Source organism: Anolis sagrei, chromosome 12, assembly GCF_037176765.1.
Source record: "Anolis sagrei isolate rAnoSag1 chromosome 12, rAnoSag1.mat, whole genome shotgun sequence".
NCBI lineage: Eukaryota > Metazoa > Chordata > Lepidosauria > Squamata > Dactyloidae > Anolis > Anolis sagrei.
In genome coordinates, this window is record NC_090032.1 from 9,144,954 (window position 1) to 9,169,842 (window position 24,889).

Genomic DNA, 24,889 nt, shown 5'->3' on the forward strand with positions numbered 1-24,889 from the left:
CAACTGACCTCACAACCTCTGAGGATGCCTGCCACAGATGTGGGCGAAACATCAGGAGAGAATGCTTCTGAGACATAGCCAGACAGCCCGGAAAACTAACAGCAACCTAGTAATTCTGGCCATGAAAGCCTTCGACAACAGACCTCACAACCTCTGAGGATGCCTGCCACAGATGTGGGCAAAACGTCAGGAGAGAATGCTTCTGAGACATGGCCAGACAGCCCGGAAAACTCACAGCAACCCAGTGATAAAGGCCATGAAAAAAGATAGAAAAAAAGAAGCTTTGGATCTTATCAGATGTGAATTCTCAGCAAGCTTCCCCAGTCATGTTCAAACGAAGCCAAACTGCATTAAATCGACAATGTAGATGCACCCCAGGTTATCTTGCAGTGTGGAAAATGGGGAAATTCAATACAGGGGTTGGGATATCTAGGTTGAGGGGAATTAGAGGGGAATAGTGAGAGTAGGCGCCGTGGGAGGGAAGCGTGTCGAACACCGGGCATTTGGAGCACCTTTAATTATCTCGAAATTACAGCGTCTGGCAGAGAGACGCAAACATTTCCTTGGCATATTATTCCAAGGGGATCGTTTTGTTCTGTGCCAAATTGGACTTTTTTCCCCTTCCCCAACAAGAGAGTTTCCATCAGTGCATCGGAGCATGAGATGAAGATACTGGGGATCGGGGTTCGAGTGTCCACTAGGCCTTGGCTGGATGGCCATCTGTCGGGAGGGCTTTGATAGTGCCTTCCTGCCTATCTTCATGAGCTCTTCTAACTCTAGGGTTCTATGACTCTCATTCCAGCCAGGCGGAGGCACCAGTCCCTTTTATTGGACATAGGAAAAGGGGGAAATATCACACAAAGTGGGGAGAACCGATCCCATCACAAAGGAAAAGTACATCAGGAGACACAATCCACACAGACCCAAAGCCCCCTCCCTTGACACATTCACAAAGAAGTAAAGAAACCTCGCTTTCCAAATGGTGCCCTCTGTATCCCGAGTCCTTTTGGGGCATGGATCGGGCCCCATGCCAGCCGGGGCCGGATTTCCCCCAAGGATCTGGCAAAAAGGGAGAAGGTCTCAAAGTTTGGTCCTGAGGATGCAGAGTTCTCCTTCCCATCAGCAGCTCTCCTCGAGAGGTTTTCGAAGCAGAGGCGGGATGGCCATCTGTTGGGAGGGATTTGATGGTGTCTTCCTGGGGTTGGACTGAATGGGCCTGGGACGCAGGGGACGTTTGGTTAGGAGCACTAATAACAACTGGGTCTCTAGGCACCACGCTCCAAGTCACCAAACCGTACCGCAAAGGGTTGTCCTGAGTTAAAGTCCACCGCACCTCCAGTGACAGAAAGACATGTCCTCTCTGATACCAGAGATGTGGTCATCCAGAGGTTGGATGGCCATCTGTCAGGAGGGCTTCGATTGTGTCTTCCTGCCTGGTGGAATGGGGTTGGACTGAGTGACCTTAGATACTGAGCCAAATGGAGCAAAGGTGGCCAAGCACTGGAGCCTCTTGTGGGTGTATATCCTAGTTGGCAAGAGGAGGTCTTCCTCTGCCGGCAAACGGTCTCGTTGTCCTAAAAAGGCCTCCTCGGCGTTGGCTTATGTCCACCCCATCGTCAACCAGCCTGTCCTCCTGAGGTTCTGTATGTCTCGGACGTGTGGCGAGGGAAGGAGCTCAAAGCTGCTCTTTGTTGACCTACAACTCCCGCCAGAAAGGATGCTGGGAGTTGTAGTCCTGAAACAGCAAGTTCTAGCTCTGCATTGGTGGCCTACATCCCGTTCAGAGCTTTGGATGTTGCGTCTTTTCTGCCCAAAAGTCAGCAGCTGTGTCACAGTGTGTCCCAAGAGAGGGGCACCGGGCCCAACGCGTGGCTCAGACGCTGGTCCGGCACGTGGCGCCTTGGCCCGGCCGGGAGGATGGCGCTGGTGGCGCGGCCCCTTTCCCGGCCGAGCTGATGACCCAGCGGTAACACTGGGTCACGCTTCTTGTCTTGGCCTGAGCACCGCAGCGGGTGCAGTAGACGATGCCCAAGGCCAGCATGATAACCAGGAAAACGCAGAGGGGCACCAGCAGGGCAACCAAGAGCCAGCGGTCATCCCGCCTCACCTGGGCACCACTCTCCTCCGCGATCGGGGTGGGACTTGGTGGAGTTGGAGTGGCGGGGAGTGCCCTTATCCTCCAAACTGCAGCACCTTTATTGACGTCGAGTAAACCAGTGGATAGCAATGGCGGTTGAGTGGGGGTATCAGGAGTGGTAAGGTCTGGATTGGACTCTGAGGAGAGAGTGGGATCAGAGGTGGGGAGGATAGTGTGAGTGGGACCAGGAGTAGGGGCCACAGAGCTGGTCTTCCATTCGAGCTCTAGGGAAGGGAGTTGGGGCTCCACTTCCGTGGGGCTCCAATCCAAGGGTGGTAAGTGGACATCGGGGGGCTCTGTGTCCGGCACCATGCGGGGCACCACTCGAGGGTCTGGTATCGAAGGCGAGGCGTCCGCTTCAACGTCTCGGAAGACCGAGAAAGCATCCGATGCAGTCCAGCGGTCGTCTAAGAAGTGGCGCCCCTCCATATCCCGTTCAGGGGGCCAGCCGTGGCCAAAAGGCTGAAAGTAGCCACCGCCAACGCCTTGTGGGTGGCTCTCGGCGGTGGCCAAAGGCGGCAAATTGGCCACCAAGAGGCAGCTGATGCCGTCAGCATCCAGCTCGTAGCCCTCGGTGCAGTAGCACTCGAAGCCACCCACGTAGTTGACGCACATCTGTTGGCACACGCCAGGGAATTGGCACTCGTCGGTGTCGGTGCACTGGCTGGGATCCTCCTCGGAAGGGCCGAAGCCCAGATGGCAACGGCAAAGGAAGGAGCCTTCGGTGTTTTCGCACTGGTGGTCGCAGGGCACTTCTGCGCATTCGTCGACGTCCAGGCAGTCGCGATGATCATCACTGGGTTCATAGCCAGCTGGACACTGACACTGTTGGCTGCCATCGGGCAAGGTCTGGCATCCAAAGGGACAAGGACATGGATCGTGAGCCGAGGAGGATTGGGCGCAGGAGTGGCCATCGGGGAGGAGGTAGTAGCCATCGTGACATTCGCAGGAGTAGCCTCCGTCGTCAGCTTCGTCCAGGCAGAGTTGTTGGCACCCACCGTTATCTCCTTCGCAACCGCTGGGCATCGGGAAATGGGCACTCTGTTCTGGGCACAGAATTCCTGACGTCTCGGACCACGCCACCGAGCCGTCCTCTTTCTCGAGACACAGCAGCGATGCCACCGACGGCCCCGATGGATCTGTCCCGGCACAGATGACGGCCGCCACTGTCCCAAAGGGCACAAAGGCCAAGCCAGGTCCGGATGGGCCGAAAGGGGTGCTGTAACTAACGGCACGGAGTCCCCGGCTCTCGCTGTGCGCCCCATCAAGGCCGGGGCACATCCCTCGGAAGGTGAAGTGGCAAAGCAAGCCATCCACTGGCACCGTGCAGGAGCCTTCAATCCATTCAAAGTCTACATCGTCCAGTACCACACACCGAGGAGCAGAGCAGCCTACGCTGTTACTTCCGACGGCAGAAGATGCCCAGTTGGTGTAACTAGTCTCCTGTTCGCCGGTGGTCCATGCAAAGCCCCTGAGCGGCCGCTGAGGATGGCACTGCCGAGGAGGCCGCTGCAGGCCGATCCAGAACAACCGTCGGGGCTGCTCCATCCCCGATTCTGCATGGCTCTGGAGCAGCTGCTCAACTTGAGTCGCTTCCTCGGCCCGTTTGAGGGTGGCCAAGTTGCCCCCCATTTCCCGACAGCTACGCCAGGCCTCTAAAAAACTGCGACGCTGGAAGTAGACGGCGTAGCAGCCTTCGGGGCCACAGGAGGCATGGGGTGGAGGGGGCTCCAAAGCGAAGACCCCCAGCCAAAGCAGCAGGAGCAGCCCAAAGAGGGCCGTCGGAGGGAGCATGGCTGGGCCTCGTCCTGCGTCCCTGCGCCCGTCCAGCGCTCTGAGAGTCGAAAGGGTCCCCCCAGCCCTTCCCATTCATCCTGGGAGGAGCCGCTCCCCTTCCCCGCCTTTTGCCCTTCTAAGGACTCAAATTGAGCCTCTTCCAAGAGATTTCGGGAGGAGGAGAGGATGGAGGAGAAAAGGAAGGGAAAGAGGGAGACAGATGCAAAACCCGGCCTTCTCCTCCAATCCATCTTTTCTGCTTGGTTTCTCTTCAACAGAGGCAGGGTTGGCATCTGTCTGGAGAGCTTAGATTGTGTCCTGCTGGGGTCTCTTCCAACTTTATGAGTCTATGAAGCCCATGTCTCCATCATTGCCTCCCTCCCCTCAATGTTTTGTGGCCAAGGCTTTTCCCATTGGGTTTATGGATCCCTTTGAAAACTCAGGAGAATGGAGAGGTGGGCTCTCCATCATTGGAGGTCTTTTGCAAGAGATTTGAAGCATGACATCCAGCCACCAAACTGCATTAAATGGTCAACATAATTGGGAACTGAGAGTCTGCTGTATTTAATGTTGTTTGGGTACATGTAAACACATGCCATAGGTGCACATGGAGACATTGCATTTTTTGAACGACACCTCCCAGCATTGTTTTCCAAGTGATGGCGACATGCCTTAATACAGTGTTTCTCAACCTTATAGAATCATAGAATCAAAGAGTTGGAAGAGACCTCATGGGCCATCCAGTCCAACCCCCTGCCAAGAAGCAGGAATATTGCATTCAAATCACCCCTGACAGATGGCCATCCAGCCTCTGCTTAAAAGCTTCCAAAGAAGAAGCCTCCACCACACTCCGGGGCAGAGAGTTCCACTGCTGAACGGCTCTCACAGTCAGGAAGTTCTTCCTCATGTTCAGATGGAATCTCTTTTCTTGTAGTTTGAAGCCATTGTTTCGTGTCCTAGTCTCCAGGGAAGCAGAAAACAAGTTTGCTCCCTCCTCCCTGTGGCTTCCTCTCACATATTTATACATCGCTATCATGTCTCCTCTCAGCCTTCTCTTCTTCAGGCTAAACACGCCAAGCTCTTAAGCCGCTCCTCATAGGGCTTGTTCTCCAGACCCTTGATCATTTTAGTCACCCTCCTCTGGACACATTCCAGCTTGTCAATATCTCTCTTGAATTGTGGTGCGCAGAATTGGACACAATATTCCAGGTGTGGTCTCACCAAGGCAGAATACAGCATGGGGATCATGACTTCCCTAGATCTAGACACTATGCTCCTATTGATGCAGGCCAAAATCCCATTGGCTTTTTTTGCCGCCACATCACATTGTTGGCTCATGTTTAACTTGTTGTCCACGAGGACTCCAAGATCTTTTTCACACGTACTGCTCTCGAGCCAGGCATTGTCCCCCATTCTGTATGCATTTCGTTTTTCCTGCCAAAGTGGAGTATCTTGCATTTGTCACTGTTGAACTTCATTGTGTTAGTTTTGGCCATTCATCTCTCTAATCTATCAAGATCGTTTTGAATCCTGCTCCTATCCTCTGGAGTATTGGCTCTCCCTCCCAATTTGGTGTCATCTGCAAACTTGATGATCATGCCTTCTAGCCCTTCATGTAGGTCATGAATGAAGATCCTGATCAGGACCGGGCTCAGGACGGAACCCTGCTGATGGCACTCCACTTGTCACTTCTTTCCAGGATGAAGAGGAAGCCTTGGGGAGAATCACCCTCTGGGTTCGTCCATTTAACCAATTACAGATCCACCTCCCCATAGTTTTGCCTCGCCCACATTGGACTAGTTTCCTTGCCAGAAGGTCATGGGGGACCTTGTCAATGGAAGGCCTTACTGAAATCCAGGTACGCTACATCCACGGCATTCCCCGCATCTACCCAGCTTGTAACTCTATCGAAAAAAAGAAATCAGATTAGTCTGGCATGACTTGTTTTTAATAAATCCATGTTGACTATTAGCGACGGCCTCTCCATCATTGGAGGTTTTTTGCAAGAGATTTGAAGCACGACGCTGGAGGTCCAGCCACCAAACTGCATTAAATGATCAGCGTAATTGGGAACTGAGAGTCTGCTGTATTTAATGTTGTTTGGGCACATGGATACACATGCCATAGGTGCACATGGAGACATTGCATTTTTTGAATGACACCTCCCAGCATTGTTTTCCAAGTGATGGCAACATGCCTTAATACAGTGTTTCTCAACCTTCCTAATGCCGTGACCCCTTAATACAGTTCCTCATCTTGTGGTGACCCCCAACCATAACATTATGTTCGTTGCTACTTCATCACTGTAATTTTGCTACTGTTATGAATCGTCATGAAAATATCTGATATGCAGGATGTATTTTCATTCACTGGACCAAATTTGGCACAAATACGCCCAAATTTGAATACTGGTTGTATTGGGGGATTGATTTTGTCATGTGGGAGTTGTAGTTGCTGGAATTTATAGTTCACCTACTATACAATCAAAGAGAATTCTGAACTCCACCAAAGATGGAATTGAACTAAACTTGGCACACAGAACTCCTTACTTATTTATTTATTTATTTATTTACTTACTTACTTACTTACTTGGCCAACCCTCGTTGTCCAAGTAGGACAAAAGGAAGGCATGTCAAACCAACCCCGACAGGACCGCCTTCCACCTGGAAACCGATGCCCTCACTGTGGGAGATCAAGAATAGGGCTCCACAGTCACCTACAGACCCACCCTGTTCTTGATCTGCATTGTCTCCTGCAGTGAGGGCATTGGTTTCCAGGTGGAAGGCGGTCCTGGTCGGGGTTGGCTTAACGCACCTTCCTCTTGGCACGTTTCTCTCTTTTACCCTCCATTTGTGCCTCTTCAAATTCTGCAGCACTGCTGGTCACAGCTGAACTCCAAGTGGAGCGCTCACAGGCCAGGGCTTTCCAGTTCTCAGTGTCTATGCCAGACTTTTTAAGGTTGGCTTTGAGCCCATCTTTCAATCTCTTTTCCTGCCCACCAACATTCCGTTTTCTGTTCTTGAGTTCGGAGTAGAGCAAGTGCTTTGGAAGACGGTGGTCAGGCATCCAGACAATGTGGCCAGTCCAGCAGAGTTGATGGCAGAGGACCATCGCTTCAATGCTGATGGTCTTTGCTTCTTCCAGCACGCTGACATTTGTGTGCTTGTCTTCCCAGAAAATTTGCAGGATTTTCTGGAGGCAGCACTGATAGAATCATTCTAGGAGTTGGGTGTGACGTCTGTAGACAGTCCACATTTCGCAGGCATATAGCAGGGTTGGGAGGACAATCTATATATATAAAAATGCTCTGTGCGTAATGAGTACCTTAAAAGCAAAAGAACCAATCAACGAAATCACACCAAATTTGGCAACAAAACGTCTCACAACACAAGGAGTGGCCATCACTCAAAAAATTATGATTCTGTCATTTGGGAGTTGTAGTTGCTGGGATTTATAGTTCACCTACAATCAAAGAGGATTCTGAACTCCACCAACGATGGAATTGAACCAAACTTGGCACCCAGAACTCCCATGACCAACAGAAAATACTGGAAGGGTTTGGTGGGCGTTGACCTTGAGTTTGGGTGTTGTAGTTCACCTACATCCAGCGATCACTGTGGACTCAAACGATGGATCTGGACGAAACTCTACACAAATACTCAATATGCCCAAATATGAACACTGGTGGAGCTTGGGCAAAATAGAACCTTGACATTTGGGAGTTGTAGTTGCAGGGATTTATAATTTACCAACAATCACAAGAGCATTCTGAACCGCATCAAAAATAGAATTGGGTCAAACCTCCCACATAGAACCCCCATGTGGGCCACAGCAAAGTGTGGCAGGGGACGGCTAGCAGTTTTATAAACAAGCACCTTGGTATCCCTATGGATGTCCCGGTCCTTCAACACTCTCTGCTTCATTCGGAAAAATGCTGCACTCACAGAGCTCAGGCGGTATTGTATTGACAACTTGACATTTGGGATTTATAGTTCACCTACAGTCAAAGAGCATTCTGAACTCCACCAAAGATGGAATTGAACCAAACTTACGAAGTATCAACGAAAATAATTTTATGGTTGGGGGTCACCACAACATGAGGAACTGTATTAAGGGATCGCAGCATTAAGAAGCTGGAGAAACACTGCAATAGGTGTACATGGAGATGTTGCATTTTTTTAAAGGACCCCTTCTAGCACTGAGTGCCAAAAAGTCACATTTCTGAGTGATATCTTAATACAGGGGTCCTCAAACTTTTTAAACCGGGGGCCAGTTCACTGTCCCTCAGATCGTTGGAGGGCTGGACTATGGTTTTTTTTTTAAAAAAATCAATAAAAAAATTCTATGCACATTGCACATATCTTATTTTGTTTATTACAGCCACTCATACACAATAGCCAGACTGGCTCGCAGGCCCTCAGGACTCTCTGGTCATTTGGACATCTGAAAATCTCCATAATCCACTCAAGAATGCATTGTTTCCCTTTGTCCTTTCCCTTTGGAAGGGCCCTTAGAGAGGGTTCTTTCTAGCCCTCTTTAGGCAATAATTCCAGGAGCAGAGAATGGGAAATCTTCCTATATCTAGTCTGAACAAAATCTGGCTACCAGTATTAAAAAAAAGTCTAAAATTATAACTATAAATAAAGAACAGCACTCAAACACAGTGGAAATCCAGACAAGAAACAATCAGGGCCAGCTAATCACCTCTCAACAAAGGATTCTCCCTAAAAACAGTCAGGCTATGAAATGGTAATCAAGGTGGCCAATTGAAATATTCATACCTACCTCTAACAGACAAGAGTTCTTTCCCCCACCCTGGATCTTCCACAATTTTCCTAGTTTTCCTCTGACATGAAGTCCAGTCATGTCTGACTCTGGGGTGTGGTGCTCATCTGCATTTCTAAGTCGAAGAGCCGGCGTTGTTTGTAGACACCTCCAAAGGTCATGTGGCCAGCATGACTGCATGGAGCGCCGGGGCAGCCTCCCTTGGCTGGCTCACACTGCCCATCGGGCCCGATGGGCAGCATGAGCCTGCTAAGGGAGGAGCAGCATCGCGTGGCCTACTCTCACATAAAGCACCTTGCGAGGTGCTTTACGCGAGAGTAGGCTGCGCAGGGCAGCCGCCCTTGGCTGGCTCATGCTGCCCATCGGGCCCGACGGATAGTGTGAGCCAGCCAAAGGAGGGGCACTGTGTGTGTGTGTGGGGGGGGGGGGGGGTTGCTCCTCCTCCACGGGCAGGATAAGTGCCCTTGGCAGGCCAGAAGTGGCCCGCAGACCGTAGTTTGGGGACCCCTGCCTTAATAGAAGGCATGATCAGAGTCTAAGATGACTGCAACAGATTAGAGAACGGGACCAAAACTAACAAAATGGATGTCAACTCTTAGATCTAGGGTGGAGGACCCCTGGTTTGAAAACATGGGAAAATGTTCTAGGGTTCTTAGTGGGTTCAAACTGAACAGGAGTCAACAGTGTGATGCAGCAGCAGAATAGGCCAACGCGATTCTAGGAGGTAGAGTCGAAATCGAGAGAAGTCATACCCCTGCTCTCCTTCTCTGTTGGAAGTGGTTCAATTGTGTCTTCCTGCATTGCGGAATAGGGTTGGACTGGATGGCCTTTGGGGATCCCTGCTATGAGAATCAGAAGAAACTGAGCTAAGAGGGAGAGGCAATAAGGAAATAAGTGGAATTCCTTCTGCGTGGGAAAACGGCAGGGGAGACCTGAGAGGCGGGGAGGGAAAGGCAAAGCGGAGCATCCTTGGCTGGGCCTTGAAGCAATTAATGCGCCGCCCCTCCTGCCAGAGAGGAGCATCGAGGCACGGCTCTTCCTGGCAGTGGGGCCCCCGGCAATCTTTGCGACAACGCATTGGGCTTGCTAAATGCCTTGATCCATCCCACCCAAAGCTTTCCCGGTGGCTCCAGCTGGGCCATCTGCAAGCAGGCCTTTTCCATTTTGGCGAATGCTTTTGCTCCGACTTCACCAGCTTTGCATCTCCCTTCCCGGGGGATGCCTTGTGAAAACGTTTTATTGCCCCTTTTAAATAGTTTATAAGTTCCACATCCTCCACCCTGGGGCTGTGTCACCCTTCCAGATGTGTGGGAAGAGTGGGATCCACGGACATATTTCTGGATGATAGGCCTCGCAGTACATTCAAGGGTCCCAACTGCAGCCTGGAAAAGTGGTTGTCTGTGCCGTCTGAATGATGCCGAGTTCGCCCCAGACCCCTGCTTCCCAGCTGATCTGACCAGCTGCAGGGAGTTCCGCAGTTCCTGGGTGCCACGTTGGGCCAGCGCTGATGAAATGTGTCCCAGCAGCAGCCTCAACCAGAGACTCTTTGCAGCTTTGAGCTCTCTCATTTCGCTTTTCCCCCCAGCCCAAACATTGTAACATTACCCTAAATAAAGACTAATTGAATTGTAACCTTCACCTCTTCATAGTGATACATTGTGTCCTTTTCTTGACTCACTAAACCAGTGGTTCTCAACCTGGGGGTCGGGACCCCTGGAGGGGTCACGAGGGGGTTTTAGAGGGGTCGCCAAAGACCATCAGAAAACACAACATATTCTGTTGGTCATGGGGTTCTGTATGGGAAGTTTCACCCAATTCTATCATTGGTGCGGTTCATGATTCCCTTGATTATAGGTGAACTATAAATCCCAGCAACTACAACTCCCAAATGTCAAGGACTATTTTCACCAAACTCCATCTGTGTTCACATTTGGGCATATTGAGTATTCATGCCAAGTTTGATCCAGATCCATCATTGTTTGAGGCCACAGTGCTCTCTGGATGTAGGTGAACTACAACTCCCAAACTCAAGTTCAATGCCTGCTAAACCAGTGTTTTCCAATGGTCCTGGGAGTTCCATGTGCCAAATTTGGTTCAGTTCCATCGTTGGTGGAGTTCAGAATGCTCTTTGATTATAGGTGAACTATAAATCCCAGCAACTACAACTCCCAAATGACAAAATTAATCCCCCCAACCCCACCAGTATTCAAATTTGGTCCAGTGATGAAAATACATCCTGCATATCAGATATTTACATAATTCACATTTTTCCAGACTGCGGGGGCTGCTGGCCCGCCTGGAATGCCTTCCCAGGCGGGACCATTTGGCAATTTTGATCATATCTCAATAGGATGTAGGGGGTCTTCGGAAAGCTGCACCTCGTCCTAATCTGTCACCCATTGAACTTTTCTTCCACTGAAGACTTCAGTCACAGCACCCTCATTGTTCCCAAATCTCCGCCCTGGAAAAATCCGGATCTTGGCAGGATAGCCAAACATCAATGTTTGTTACAGCCACTCATACACAATAGCCAGACTGGCTCGCAGGCCCTCAGGACTCGCTGTTCATTTGGACATCTGAAAAGCTCCATAATCCACTCAATAATGCATTGTTTCCCCTTGTCCTGCCGCCCTCTCTCCTGATTCATCAGAGCGCAGAGGTGGAAGGCGCCCAGCGATTGGTTCAGGCGCTCGGAGGCGGCCAAGCCTTCTCCACTAAATGATTGGTGCCAGCCAATCACCGTCGAGCCAGCAGAGGGACGGGGAGCGGGAAATTCAAACTGACAAATCTGTTTCGGTATAAAAATGGCTTTTATTTGTACTCATGTTATACTTAGCTTGGCGAAATATTGCAGCTTTGCATCCTTTCCAGCTGGATCGCTATGAAATCATCTCGGCGGCGCTTCCTTCAACTTTGGTGAGATTCTTTTTGGGAACTTAGGGAAAAATCTTTTTAAATTGCGGCTTCTCTTGCTCACCACTGTAGCGAGCCCTTTTTGGTGGGTCCGCAGGGTCTCTCCTTTAGGGACAGACTCTTCTAAATTCCTGCTCGACTTCATGATTATGAGTGCTGCAGTCCAAAAAAAAATATGTAGCTTTCCTAAGCGAAGGATTACTATTACTCATAGGTTGTATCACCTTCCTTGCATCCCAAATGGTGCGTGTGGCTCTCTCTTCTAGCCTACCAAAAGGTCCGTCTGCATTATATAATTAATCCAGTTTTGATCCCACTTTTCAACGCTGCGGAATCTTAGGAGAAGTGGCCCAGTAACCTATACCATAGAAGGTTAAAGGTTTTGCAAAACTACAGCACAGATTCCTTGAGGTCCCATTCACCTATCAGAGTGCGTCTACACTGCAGAATTAATGCAATTCGCAACAACTTTGGCGTATTGCAATGCTATGGAGTCCTGAGAGTTGTAGTTTGTGGTGAAATCCTTGGAATTGCAGTTTGCGATTGAGTCCTGAGAGTTGCAGTTTGCTACGATGTCCTGGGAGTTGCAGTTTGCTGTGGAGTCCTGAGAGTGCAGTTTGCTATGGTGTCTTGGGAGTTGTAGTTTGTGATGGAGCCCTGAGAATTGTAATTTGTTATGGTGTCTTGGGAGTTGTAGTTTGTGATGGAGTCCTGAGAGTTGCGGTTTGCTATGGCATCCTGGGAGTTGCAGTTTGCTATTGGGTCCTGGGAGTTGTCGTTTGTGATTGAGTGCTGGGAGTTGCTGTTTGCTATGGTGTCCTGGGAGTTGCAGTTTGTGATTGAGTCCTGGGAGTTGTAGTTTATGGTGGAATCCTAGGAATTGCGGTTTGCTATGATGTCCTGGGAGTTGCAGTTTGCTATGGAGTCCTGAGAGTGTAGTTTGCTATGGTGTCTTGGGAGTTGTAGTTTGTGATGGAGTCCTGAGAATTGTAATTTGTTTTGGTGTCTTGGGAGTTGTAGTTTGTGATGGAGTCCTGAGAATTGTAATTTGTTATGGTGTCTTGGGAGTTGTAGTTTGTGATGGAGCTCTGAGAATTGTAATTTGTTATGGTGTCTTGGGAGTTGTAGTTTGTGATGGAGTCCTGAGAATTGTAATTTGTTATGATGACTTGGGAGTTGTAGTTTGTGATGGTGTCCTGAGAGTTGCGGTTTGCTATGGCATCCTGGGAGCTGCAGTTTGCTATTGAGTCCTGGGAGTTGTCGTTTGTAATTGGAGTGCTGGGAGTTGCTGTTTGCTGTGGTGTCCTGGGAGTTGCAGTTTGTGATTGAGTCTTGGGAGTTGCAGTTTGCTATTGCGTCCTGAGAGTTGTAGTTTGCGATGGCATCTTGGGAGTTTCGGTTTGCGGTGGCGTCCTGGGAGTTGTAGTTTTGCAAGGACTTTCCTGCCTTGAGGACCTACAAAGCTTCTCGTCCAAAGGTCTTTCCCAGATTCACCACACAGTAGCCTGAGCATCTTTTGCAAGACCTTTTCATGGGGTCACTGCAATTTCCATACAATAATTGATTTCTTTGGGTCCTTCTTCATCTTAATTTGCCTTTTGCAAATGTTTTCAAACCTACAGAAGGGGGAAAAAAACAATAGAGAAACATGTTGCTCCTCGAAAGGCCTGCCCTTGCGTCCCCAAAGCTCAAATATTGCGAATATTGTGTTTTTTGCCGGAATAACATCACCGAAGCCTGCGTTTGGGACGGAGGAACAGGCATGAATAAGCGCAGAGGCATGACAGAGCTCCCTTAGCGCCGGGGGTTTGGAGGGATGAGGTTATAGATTTATAGAACAGCTCCGGGAGGTTCGGGAACAAATGGTTTTCTTCTCCCGCCGTCTTCCCGCCCTGCGACGTCGGTTTTGCACGATTCTTTTGCAAATCCCTTGCAGAGAGAATGGCCCTTTGGCCTTCGCTTTCTTGCTCCAGTTTGCATCATTTTTCTCCAGGGAGTTTGCATCTTGAAGAGCCAGAAAACCTTCTTATCTGTTTAGAGGAGAAGGGCAATGGGGTGTTGTATATATATGTATGTATTGAGGAATTTTTTGGCAGGAAATTCCTAACCATTTGACCTTTGTCATCCAAATTCTCGTGAGATCAGACCAAAGTAGACCCTCTGAGTCAATGGCATTGACCTGTGTTTGTACTTGCCATTTCACAGTGGATCCAATGAGTCTCGCATTTGACATCAGGATCCCAAATGACCTTCCCAGATTAGCGAACTGACAAACGAACTGGGAGAAATATATGCTACGTCCCTTAGGAAACAATTAAATCTATAGGTTCTTGTGGGTTTTTTCGGGCTATAGAGCCATGTTCTAGAGGCATTTCTCCCGACATTTCCCGATGAGTCTCGCATTTGACATCAGGATCCCAAATGACCTTCCCAGATTAGAGAATTGACAAACGAACTGGGAGAAATGTATGCTACATCCCTTAGGAAACAATTAAATCTATAGGTTCTTGTGGTTTTTTTCGGGCTATAGAGCCATGTTCTAGAGGCATTTCTCCCGACATTTCCCGATGAGTCTCGCATTTGACATCAGGATCCCAAATGACCTTCCCAGATTAGAGAATTGACAAACGAACTGGGAGAAATGTATGCTACGTCCCTTAGGAAACAATTAAATCTATAGGTTCTTGTGGGTTTTTTCGAGCTATAGAGCCATGTTCTAGAGGCATTTCTCCCGACATTTCCCGATGAGTCTCGCATTTGACATCAGGATCCCAAATGACCTTCCCAGATTAGCGAACTGACAAACGAACTGGGAGAAATGTATGCTACGTCCCTTAGGAAACAATTAAATCTATAGGTTCTTGTGGGTTTTTTCGGGCTATAGAGCCATGTTCTAGAGGCATTTCTCCCGACATTTCCCGATGAGTCTCGCATTTGACATCAGGATCCCAAATGACCTTTCCAGATTAGCGAATTGACAAACGAACTGGGAGAAATGTATGCTACGTCCCTTAGGAAACAATTAAATCTATAGGTTCTTGTGGGTTTTTTCGGGCTATAGAGCCATGTTCTAGAGGCATTTCTCCCGATGTTTCCCGATGAGTCTCGCATTTGACATCAGGATCCCAAATGACCTTTCCAGATTAGCGAATTGACAAACGAACTGGGAGAAATGTATGCTACGTCCCTTAGGAAACAATTAAATCTATAGGTTCTTGTGGGTTTTTTCGGGCTATAGAGCCATGTTCTAGAGGCATTTCTCCCGATGTTTCCCGATGAGTCTCGCATTTGACATCAGGATCCCAAATGACCTTTCCAGATTAGCGAATTGACAAACGAACTGGGAGAAATGTATGCTACGTCCCTTAGGAAACAATTAAATCTATAGGTTCTTGTGGGTTTTTTCGGGCTATAGAGCCATGTTCTAGAGGCATTTCTCCCGATGTTTCCCGATGAGTCTCGCATTTGACATCAGGATCCCAAATGACCTTTCCAGATTAGAGAATTGACAAACGAACTGGGAGAAATGTATGCTACGCCCCTTAGGAAACAATTAAATCTATAGGTTCTTGTGGGTTTTTTCGGGCTATAGAGCCATGTTCTAGAGGCATTTCTCCCGATGTTTCCCGATGAGTCTCGCATTTGACATCAGGATCCCAAATGACCTCCCCAGATTAGCGAACTGACAAACGAACTGGGAGAAATGTATGCTACGCCCCTTAGGAAACAATTAAATCTATAGGTTCTTGTGGGTTTTTTCGGGCTATAGAGCCATGTTCTAGAGGCATTTCTCCCGACGTTTCCCGATGAGTCTCGCATTTGACATCAGGATCCCAAATGACCTCCCCAGATTAGCGAACTGACAAACGAACTGGGAGAAATGTATGCTACGTCCCTTAGGAAACAATTAAATCTATAGGTTCTTGTGGGTTTTTTCGGGCTATAGAGCCATGTTCTAGAGGCATTTCTCCCGACGTTTCCCGATGAGTCTCGCATTTGACATCAGGATCCCAAATGACCTCCCCAGATTAGCGAACTGACAAACGAACTGGGAGAAATGTATGCTACGTCCCTTAGGAAACAATTAAATCTATAGGTTCTTGTGGGTTTTTTCGGGCTATAGAGCCATGTTCTAGAGGCATTTCTCCCGACGTTTCCCGATGAGTCTCGCATTTGACATCAGGATCCCAAATGACCTTTCCAGATTAGAGAATTGACAAACGAACTGGGAGAAATGTATGCTACGTCCCTTAGGAAACAATTAAATCTATAGGTTCTTGTGGGTTTTTTCGGGCTATAGAGCCATGTTCTAGAGGCATTTCTCCCGACATTTCCCGATGAGTCTCGCATTTGACATCAGGATCCCAAATGACCTTTCCAGATTAGAGAATTGACAAACGAACTGGGAGAAATGTATGCTACGTCCCTTAGGAAACAATTAAATCTATAGGTTCTTGTGGGTTTTTTCGGGCTATAGAGCCATGTTCTAGAGGCATTTCTCCCGACATTTCCCGATGAGTCTCGCATTTGACATCAGGATCCCAAATGACCTTTCCAGATTAGAGAAGTGACAAACGAACTGGGAGAAATGTATGCTACGTCCCTTAGGAAACAATTAAATCTATAGGTTCTTGTGGGTTTTTTCGGGCTATAGAGCCATGTTCTAGAGGCATTTCTCCCGACATTTCCCGATGAGTCTCGCATTTGACATCAGGATCCCAAATGACCTTTCCAGATTAGAGAAGTGACAAACGAACTGGGAGAAATGTATGCTACGTCCCTTAGGAAACAATTAAATCTATAGGTACTTGTGGGTTTTTTCCGGCTATAGAGCCATGTTCTAGAGGCATTTCTCCTGACGTTTCGCCTGCATCTATGGCAAGCATCCTCAGAGGTAGTGAGGTCTGTTGGAAGTAGGACAATGGGTGTATATATCTGTGGAATGGCTGGGGTGGGGCAAGGAGCTCTTCCCTGCTGCAGTTAGGTGTGAATGTTTCAGCTGATCACCTTAGAATCATAGAATCATAGAATCAAAGAGTTGGAAGAGACCTCATGGGCCATCCAATCCAACCCCCTGCCAAAAAGCAGGAATATTGCATTCAAATCACCCCTGACAGATGGCCATCCAGCCTCTGCTTAAAAGCTTCCAAAGAAGGAGCCTCCACCACACTCCGGGGCAGAGAGTTCCACTGCTGAACGGCTCTCACAGTCAGGAAGTTCTTCCTAATGTTCAGATGGAATCTCCTCTCTTGTAGTTTGAAGCCATTGTTCCATTGCGTCCTAGTCTCCAAGAAAGCAGAAAACAAGCTTGCTCCCTCCTCCCTGTGGCTTCCTCTCACATATTTATACATGGCTATCATATCTCCTCTCAGCCTTCTCTTCTTCAGGCTAAACATGCCCAGTTCCCTAAGCCGCTCCTCATAGGGCTTGTTCTCCAGACCCTTGATCATTTTAGTCGCCCTCCTCTGGACACATTCCAGCTTGTCAATATCTCAGGCATTTGAAGGCCTGCCTGAGCCTGGGAAAATCTCTTGCTGGGAGGTGTTAATCTGTGCCTGGTTGTTTCCTCTCTGTTGTTTTGCTGTTGTAATTTTAGAGTTTTTTAATACTGGTAGCCAGATTTTGTTCATTTTCATGGTTTCCTCCTTTCTGTTGAAATTGTCCACATGTTTGTGGATTTCAATGGCTTCTCTGTGTAGTCTGACATGGTGGTTGTGAGAGTGGTCCAGCATTTCTGTGTTCTCAAATAATATGCTGTGTCCAGGCTGGTTCATCAGGTGCTCTGCTATGGCTGACTTCTCTGGTTGAAGTAGTCTGCAGTGCCTTTCATGTTCCTTGATGCGTGATTCCAGACTACTTCAACCAGAGAAGTCAGCCATAGCAGAGCATCGAATTGTGCCTCGGATATGTAAGCCGCCCTGAGTCCCCTCCGGGGTGAGAAGGGCGGGGTAAAAGTGAACCAAATAAATAAATAAATAAATATTGTCCCACCCTGGTTTTTCCACAGATATATAAACCCAAGGACTTTTGTTACATTTACAATGTAAACATGGTTTACAACGTAAACATTACATTTTTATTTATATAAGATTATTATTATTATATTTTAGTGTGATGGAATCTTCTTCTTCTTCTTAAATAGAGGCTGTCCATCTGTCAGGAGGGCTTTGATGGTGTTTTCTGGCAGAATTGGGTTGTACTGGATAGTTCTCCATAGATCTAGGTTCTTGTAGGTTTTTTCGGGCTATAGGGCCATGTTCTAGAGGCATTTCTCCTGACGTTTCGCCTGCATCTATAGCAAGCATCCTCAGAGGTAGTGAGGTCTGTTGGAAATAGGAAAATTGGTTTATATATCTGTGGAATGACTGGGGTGGGGCAAAGAGCTCTTCTCTGCTGGAGCTAGGTGTGAATGTTTCAGCTGATCACCTTCATTAGCATTTGAAGGCCTGGCTGAGCCTGGGAAAATGTTCTGTTGAGAGGTGTTAAGATGTGCCTGGTTGTTTCTGCTGTTTTGCTGTTGTAATTTTGATGAATCTATAGTGAACTAAGACGGTGTCTGCTTCTCTGGATGGCCATCTGTCAGGAGGGCTTTGATTAGAGCTTCTCTCTGGCAGAAAAAGGTTGGTCTGGATGGCCTTTGGGACCCCTTCCAACTCTAGAATTGTGTTTTACAGGCCACCTCTGCAGAGGAAGCCCTCTATTTAGGGACGGGAGGAGGCCAGGAAATGCTCCCTCTCCTGCCTTCGCATTGTTTTTGCTTAGGGGTGGTCTTGGTGCCGAATGCGAACATGGGATTTCTGGAGGTGGCCTTCGAAGGAAAGGTGGTCTGGAGGCAGGAGGGAGGCCCCCGTTCCGCCGCAATCTCTTGGAATGTGCCTCTGCTGAGTATGCAGAATTCTTTGGAAAGTCAAGTTGAGATCAAGATGCTTATCTATGTTCCCTTGTTAAACGCTTATAGGGTCGGCTTTGTTTCTTCAAACAAAAGAAGAAACAGCACATCCCAAATGAGTCCCTTCTCCTCCCATCGGCTTTCTTCACTCTGCGGCTTTAACTATATTATGCACAGGCATGAGAAATATGATTGCATTTCCTACGTTTGCATTTCAAGATCATACACAGATATGGGATACAGTATTGTATGGACACTGTATACCTTTGCATTTCAGGATCATACATAGATATGGGATATAGGATTGTATGCATTTCAGGATCATACATAGATATGGGATATAGGATTGTATGCATTTCAGGATCATACATAGACATGGGATATAGGATTGTATGCATTTCAGGATCATACATAGACATGGGATATAGCATTTCAGGATCATACATAGATATGGCATATAGGATTGTATGCATTTCAGAATCATACATAGATATAGGATATAGTATTGTATGCACATTGTATACCTTTGCATTTCAGGATCATGCATAGATATGGGATATAGGATTGTATGCATTTCAGAATCATACATAGATATAGGTTATAGGGTTGTATGGACATTGTATACCTTTGCATTTCAGGATCATACATAGCTATGACTGCATGGAGCGCCGTTATTTGTTATTATATTTGTGACCCACTTCAATTCGCAGCTCAAGGCGGAATACACCAAAGTCACACCATATCAACATAGAATATATACAGTAAAATACATATGTCAAAACACGCCATCCTGAAGTCTCCATTCTGATTAATGACTGGGCCAAGCTATGGAAAAATCTTGAACTATTTCAGGGCCGTCTTCTTTAAAATTAATATACTGCTACGAATTTATTTTTTGGAGAGAGAGATGGAAAAATAAATAGGTGAAAGTGAGTGAAAGAGAGGAGGCTGTCTCAGAAACAGAAACATGCAAACATTTTGTGGAAAGAACTGCATGTTATAATAAATAGATGGTGGAATCCTTCCAAAAACACAATCCTTCTCTATCTCTTGAATCAGGCTTTGAAGGAGCATTTGGTCTCCAAAGGAAATATCGCACCCTGGAGGCAGAGGGCACACAACACAGCTCAAAATGTTTCATTTATTGCACACTAGCTTGGGGACCCGGCGCTGCCCGGGTTATTTGAGAAAGGCATTGTGTGGCAAAGGTGTTCTTTATCAGTTATCAGTTAGTGAAGGTACTGTGAATCCCATCGTGCATGGTCCATCCTCCTCCAAACAGCCCCTGGATGTAGAGTGGGTTATAGTGGCTCCAGAGGCGGCCCTAGGTAATTTTCAACGGTAAGCAAACAGTATTTTGGTGCCCCCCAACCAATCATTGATATATATTTTCTGTTCATCGTGGGAGTTCTGTGTGCCATATGGATTTATCAAAAACAAGTCATGCCAGACTAATCTGATCTCTTTCTTCGATAGAGCTACAAGCTGGGTAGATGCGGGGAATGCCGTGGATGGAGCGTACCTGGATTTCAGTAAGGCCTTTGACAAGGTCCCCCATGACCTTCTGGCAAGGAAACTAGTCCAATGTGGGCTAGGCAAAACTACGGAGAGGTGGATCTGGAATTGGTTAAATGGACGAACACAGAGAGTGCTCACTAATGCTTCCTCTTCATCTTGGAAAGAAGTGACGAGCGGAGTGCCACAAGCAGGGTTCCGTCCTGGGCCCGGTCCTGTTCAACATCTTTATTAATGACTTAGATGAAGGGCTAGAAGGCAGGATCATCAAGTTTGCAGACGACACCAAATTGGGAGGGAGAGTCAATAGTCCAGAGGACAGGAGCAGGATTCAAAACTATCTTGACAGATTAGAGAGATGAATGGCCAAAACTAACAAAATGAAGTTCAACAGTGACAAATGCAAGATACTCCACTTTGGCAGAAAAAATGAAATGCAAAGATACAGAATGGGGGACAATGCCTGGCTCGAGAGCAGTACGTGTGAAAAAGATCTTGGAGTCCTCGTGGACAACAAGTTAAACATGAGCCAACAATGTGATGTGGCGGGAAAAAAAGCCAATGGGATTTTGGCCTGCATCAATAGGAGCATAGTGTCTAGATCTAGGGAAGTAATGCTACCCCTCTATTCTGCTTTGGTTAGACCACACCTGGAATATTGTGTCCAATTCTGGGCACCACAATTCAAGAGAGATATTGACAAGCTGGAATGTGTCCAGAGGAGGGCGACTAAAATGATCAAGGGTCTGGAGAACAAGCCCTATGAGGAGCGGCTTAGGGAACTGGGCATGTTTAGCCTGAAGAAGAGAAGGCTGAGAGGAGATATGATAGCCATGTATAAATATGTGAGAGGAAGCCACAGGGAGGAGGGAGCAAGCTTGTTTTCTGCTTCCTTGGAGACTAGGACGCGGAACAATGGCTTCAAACTACAAGAGAGGAGATTCCATCTGAACATTAGGAAGAACTTCAGCAGTGGAACTCTCTGCCCCGGAGTGTGGTGGAGGTTCCTTCTTTGGAAGCTTTTAAGCAGAGGCTGGATGGCCATTTGTCAGGGGTGATTTGAATGCAATATTCCTGCTTCTTGGCAGGGGGTTGGACTGGATGGCCCATGAGGTCTCTTCCAACTCTTTGATTCTATGATTCTATGATTCTATGACTCCCCCTGGGCACACAGAAGACTGGGCGACTTGGAAGGCGCTGAACAGACTGCGCTCTGGCACAATGAGATGCAGAACCAACCTTCAGAAATGGGGCCTCAAAGTGGAATCCTCGACATGCGAGTGCGGAGATCTGCAAACCACTGACCACCTGCTGCAATGCAACCTGAGCCCTGCCACATGCACAATGGAGGACCTTCTTGCGGCAACACCAGAAGCACTCCAAGTGGCCAGATACTGGTCAAAGGACATTTAATCAACTACCAAACTCACAAATTTTGTATTTTCTCTGTTTGTTTGCTTTGTTCTGTTAGAAATGTAATATAATTGACTGGCTGCCCTGACACAAAAAATAAAAAATAAATAAATTATATATATAGATATAGATTAAGGGTGCATCTAAATTGAAGAATTAATGCAGTTTGATACCACTTTAACTGCTGTGGTTCAATGCTATGGGATCCTAGAAGTTGTCGTTTGTTGATGCACTAAAAAAACATAAGAAATTTCTTTGAAATCTTTAAAGCACATATCATACTCTCATTATAGACTATAATGAGCGGCCTGAAGCTTGCGATGTAAACATCGTAATTCCAGAGACTGACAACAGGCTAGAAATAGTTCTGCAAAAAAGCCGAGACGACTAGGCTTTGGATAAAGAACCATCTGGGAAATGTAAACATAGGTTAGCTGTTCTTTCGTACCCGCTTTCATATAATAACACCATTTCATAACAAAAGTTAATGCCGACATTCCAACTTTGGTTTAATAATAGTGAAATTCTAATTAAAGTGAAAGGATCTTGCTCGAACCACTTTAGGCAGGATTCCAAGTTGCATATGAGCCATATAAATCCTTATAGATCCTGGAGGATTTTAAGCAGAGGGTGAAAGGCTATCTGTCGGGAGGGCTTGGATGGTCTTTTTTAATGCCAGAATGGGGTTGGACTGGATGACCCTTGGGTTCTCTTCTATGACTCCATAATCATCAACATCATCTTTGATAATAGTATTTATTATTTATCATGTCAGAAGCGAATTGAGGGTGCAGTTATAATGTATTTTGCTAAATGCCTTTGACGAGAAGCTGGTCACTTGGACTGTCTGTGGTGTCACCGTGAGAAGGTCCTCCATTGTGCATGTGGCAAGGCTCAGACTGCATTGTAATAGGTGGTGTGTGGTTTGCTCTTCTCCACACTGGTATTGAAGTCGATAGGAACTTTAGGAGGGTCTTCCCCAGGAGGAGGCACCCTAAGACCCCACCAAAGAGGGATCACTACTTTGGCGAGCTAGGAGAAGCCTGATTTCAGCAATTTTTATTTCTTTAAAAATTCAAAAGAAATCTCACCAAAGTTGAAGAAGCGGCACCGAGGTGTTTTATTAGCGATTCAGCTGAAAAGGATGCAATGTAGCAATCATTCGCCTACAGAGCATGTGGTTACAGAGATCAGAGACATTTTTCTAGGAAAAACAGGCTCAAAAGTTTCAAAATTCCCGCCCTCCGCCCAGCTCGACGATGATTGGCTGACGCGATAACAGCTGGGAGAAGGCTCGGCTGGCCGCCCTGCGCCAGAGCCAATCACAGAGCTCCTCCGCTGTGCAGGAGCCAATCAGAAAGCTCCTACCACCTCAGCGCTCTGGCAAATCAGGAGAGGGGAGGCGGGACGAAGAAGAAACAATGTGCTGATGAGAGGATTATAGGATTTCATGCCTTGGGAATCTTGAGTCCTAGAATCATAGAATCAAAGAGTTGGAAGAGACCTCATGGGCCATCCAGTCCAACCCCCTGCCAAGAAGCAGGAATGTTGCATTCAAATCACCCCTGACAGATGGCCATCCAGCCTCTGTTTAAAAGCTTCCAAAGAAGGAGCCTCCACCACACTGCTGAATGGCTCTCACAGTCAGGAAGTTCTGTGTCTGAGAAATCTGGCCTGTGAAAGATGCGCAGTCTATTGATGGGTCTGTTGATTGCTTTATCCGGGCTTTCCTGTCGCCATCAGATAGGACACAATGAAGGGACTGGGGTGAATGTTGGTTGTGGCAAGTTTTGAAAGAGAAAAACAGTTTCGGGGGAAAAGACTGTTCGAAGGTCTTTTGTCCCCGATGTGAAGTGATCAAAGTTTGCCAGGCGAAATTCTTTGTTTGGCGGCCCAACTCCAAGAGCAAACAAAAGACTCTCAAGTTTATGGTTCCATGCACAAGTATCAAGATAAGGGTCCTTTTGTAATCGCTGATTGCCCTTCCAGGACAGCTGGTTGCTTCCTTGATTATTTCCCCGAAGGGAGGAGGGAAGGGGCGATGGGCTGGGTACCAGGGCAAAAATAAGGGGAAAATACATGGGGAAATATAGGAACCACAAGAAATTCATATCAAGCATCCCCTCCCACCCCCACCCACCAGAGAATATATATATATATAATAATAACTTCAGAAAAGCATGTGTCCATAGTTCATACGGGGGAAATTCATATGTGAAAATGAGTTTATTAGAGCCAAGAATGTTGTGTACAAAGTCCAACAGTCACAAAAGGAGCTTGGTGATTTCCACTGAGCCAAGGAATGGATTCCTGCAGCACCAAGATCGAGCTGGTCCTTGGTCCTTGGGAAACTATAACTCCCTCCAAGAACTGGGACCCCAAGGCCAGGCTCTTCCCTGAAAGCCTCATGGGGTAGCCGCACCGAGTCTCCAAGTCAGGGGCTTGGCAGAGGCAGTGGAACGGCGAAAGGCAACAGCAGCACAGCAGCAGTGAGGCTGGTCTTTTGACAATCAGCTGTTTCTTGAAATTATATTCTTAAAACTAAAAGATTATTCCCCAGGCGTTGAAGCCCGAAATGCAAAAAGTGAGACGGCAGATAGTGTTAGAATTAAGCTAGGAAAAATATGCCACCAAAATGGAGGTGATCCGCCATCTCGCGGATACGGGGCCCCCTGGGGGTTTCCGTATTGGACTCTTGCTTGCTGAAGTGTTCCTCAAGTATCTCTGGAGATCTTAGAAAGCTGTTTCTTGATTTTAGGCATTGACATTGACGCGGTTTGGAGGAGCGCAGGTTCGGCCTCCCCGGAACGCCTGGAAGGCATTCCAGGCAGGTCTGCAGTCTCCCGCGGCCTGGAAAAGGTTAGTTTCATGCATTTGGATAGTTTCAGGCAAAGAAGAGTGACAAAGTATCAAGCTAAAGAGTTAAAAGTTGCAATTTCATTTATCTTTATTGGGGGATTTGTTACATAGTTGGGGCTTAGCAGGGAAGTGAAAGGAGAAAGCACACGGCAGTGTAGAGTCCCTGGTTGAGCTTGCTGTTGGGGCACATTTCATCAGTTTTGGCCCAATTTTGCATCCAGTAAATTGTGGAACTCCCTGCTGCTTGAAGGCAGGGTCCTGGGATGCCCTCGACGACAGTATGTCGTGGTCTCCACTTTGTAGCCCCATTTCTAAAGATTGGCTCTACATCTCGTGGTGCCAGAATGCTGTCCAGCCTTTGGTGTGCCCAGGAGGGAGGTTCTCATCTGGCTTCAGCCATTGATTGAGGTTCCAAGTTTTTGCCTGCCACTTTTGGACTCTTGCTTGCTGAAGTGTTCCTCAAGTATCTCTGGAGATCTTAGAAAGCTGTTTCTTGATTTTAGGCATTGACATGCTAGATGATATCTGAAAAGAGGATGGGCTGGCAGTCTCACTGCCTTGGTCCTTTCATTACAGGCTGCTACTTCCTGGCAGATGTCAGG

General features: G+C 47.4%; 1 protein-coding gene across 1 annotated transcript; it reads right to left on the reverse strand.

The window, feature by feature from the left end:
* Positions 1-809: 809 nt before the first annotated feature.
* On the reverse strand, positions 810-3,984 carry CD248 (CD248 molecule). Its single transcript, XM_060758171.2, has one exon. It carries the CDS (start codon positions 3,929-3,931, stop codon positions 1,874-1,876), a length of 2,058 nt encoding a protein of 685 aa, XP_060614154.2. The 5' UTR covers positions 3,932-3,984; the 3' UTR covers positions 810-1,873.
* Between the last annotated feature and the right edge of the window lie 20,905 nt (positions 3,985-24,889).

What these genes read in the sequence shown, in the direction of transcription:
- CD248 (XM_060758171.2), bottom strand. Translation starts at nt 3,931, where the DNA reads ATGCTCCCTCCGACGGCCCTCTTTGGGCTGCTCCTGCTGCTTTGGCTG.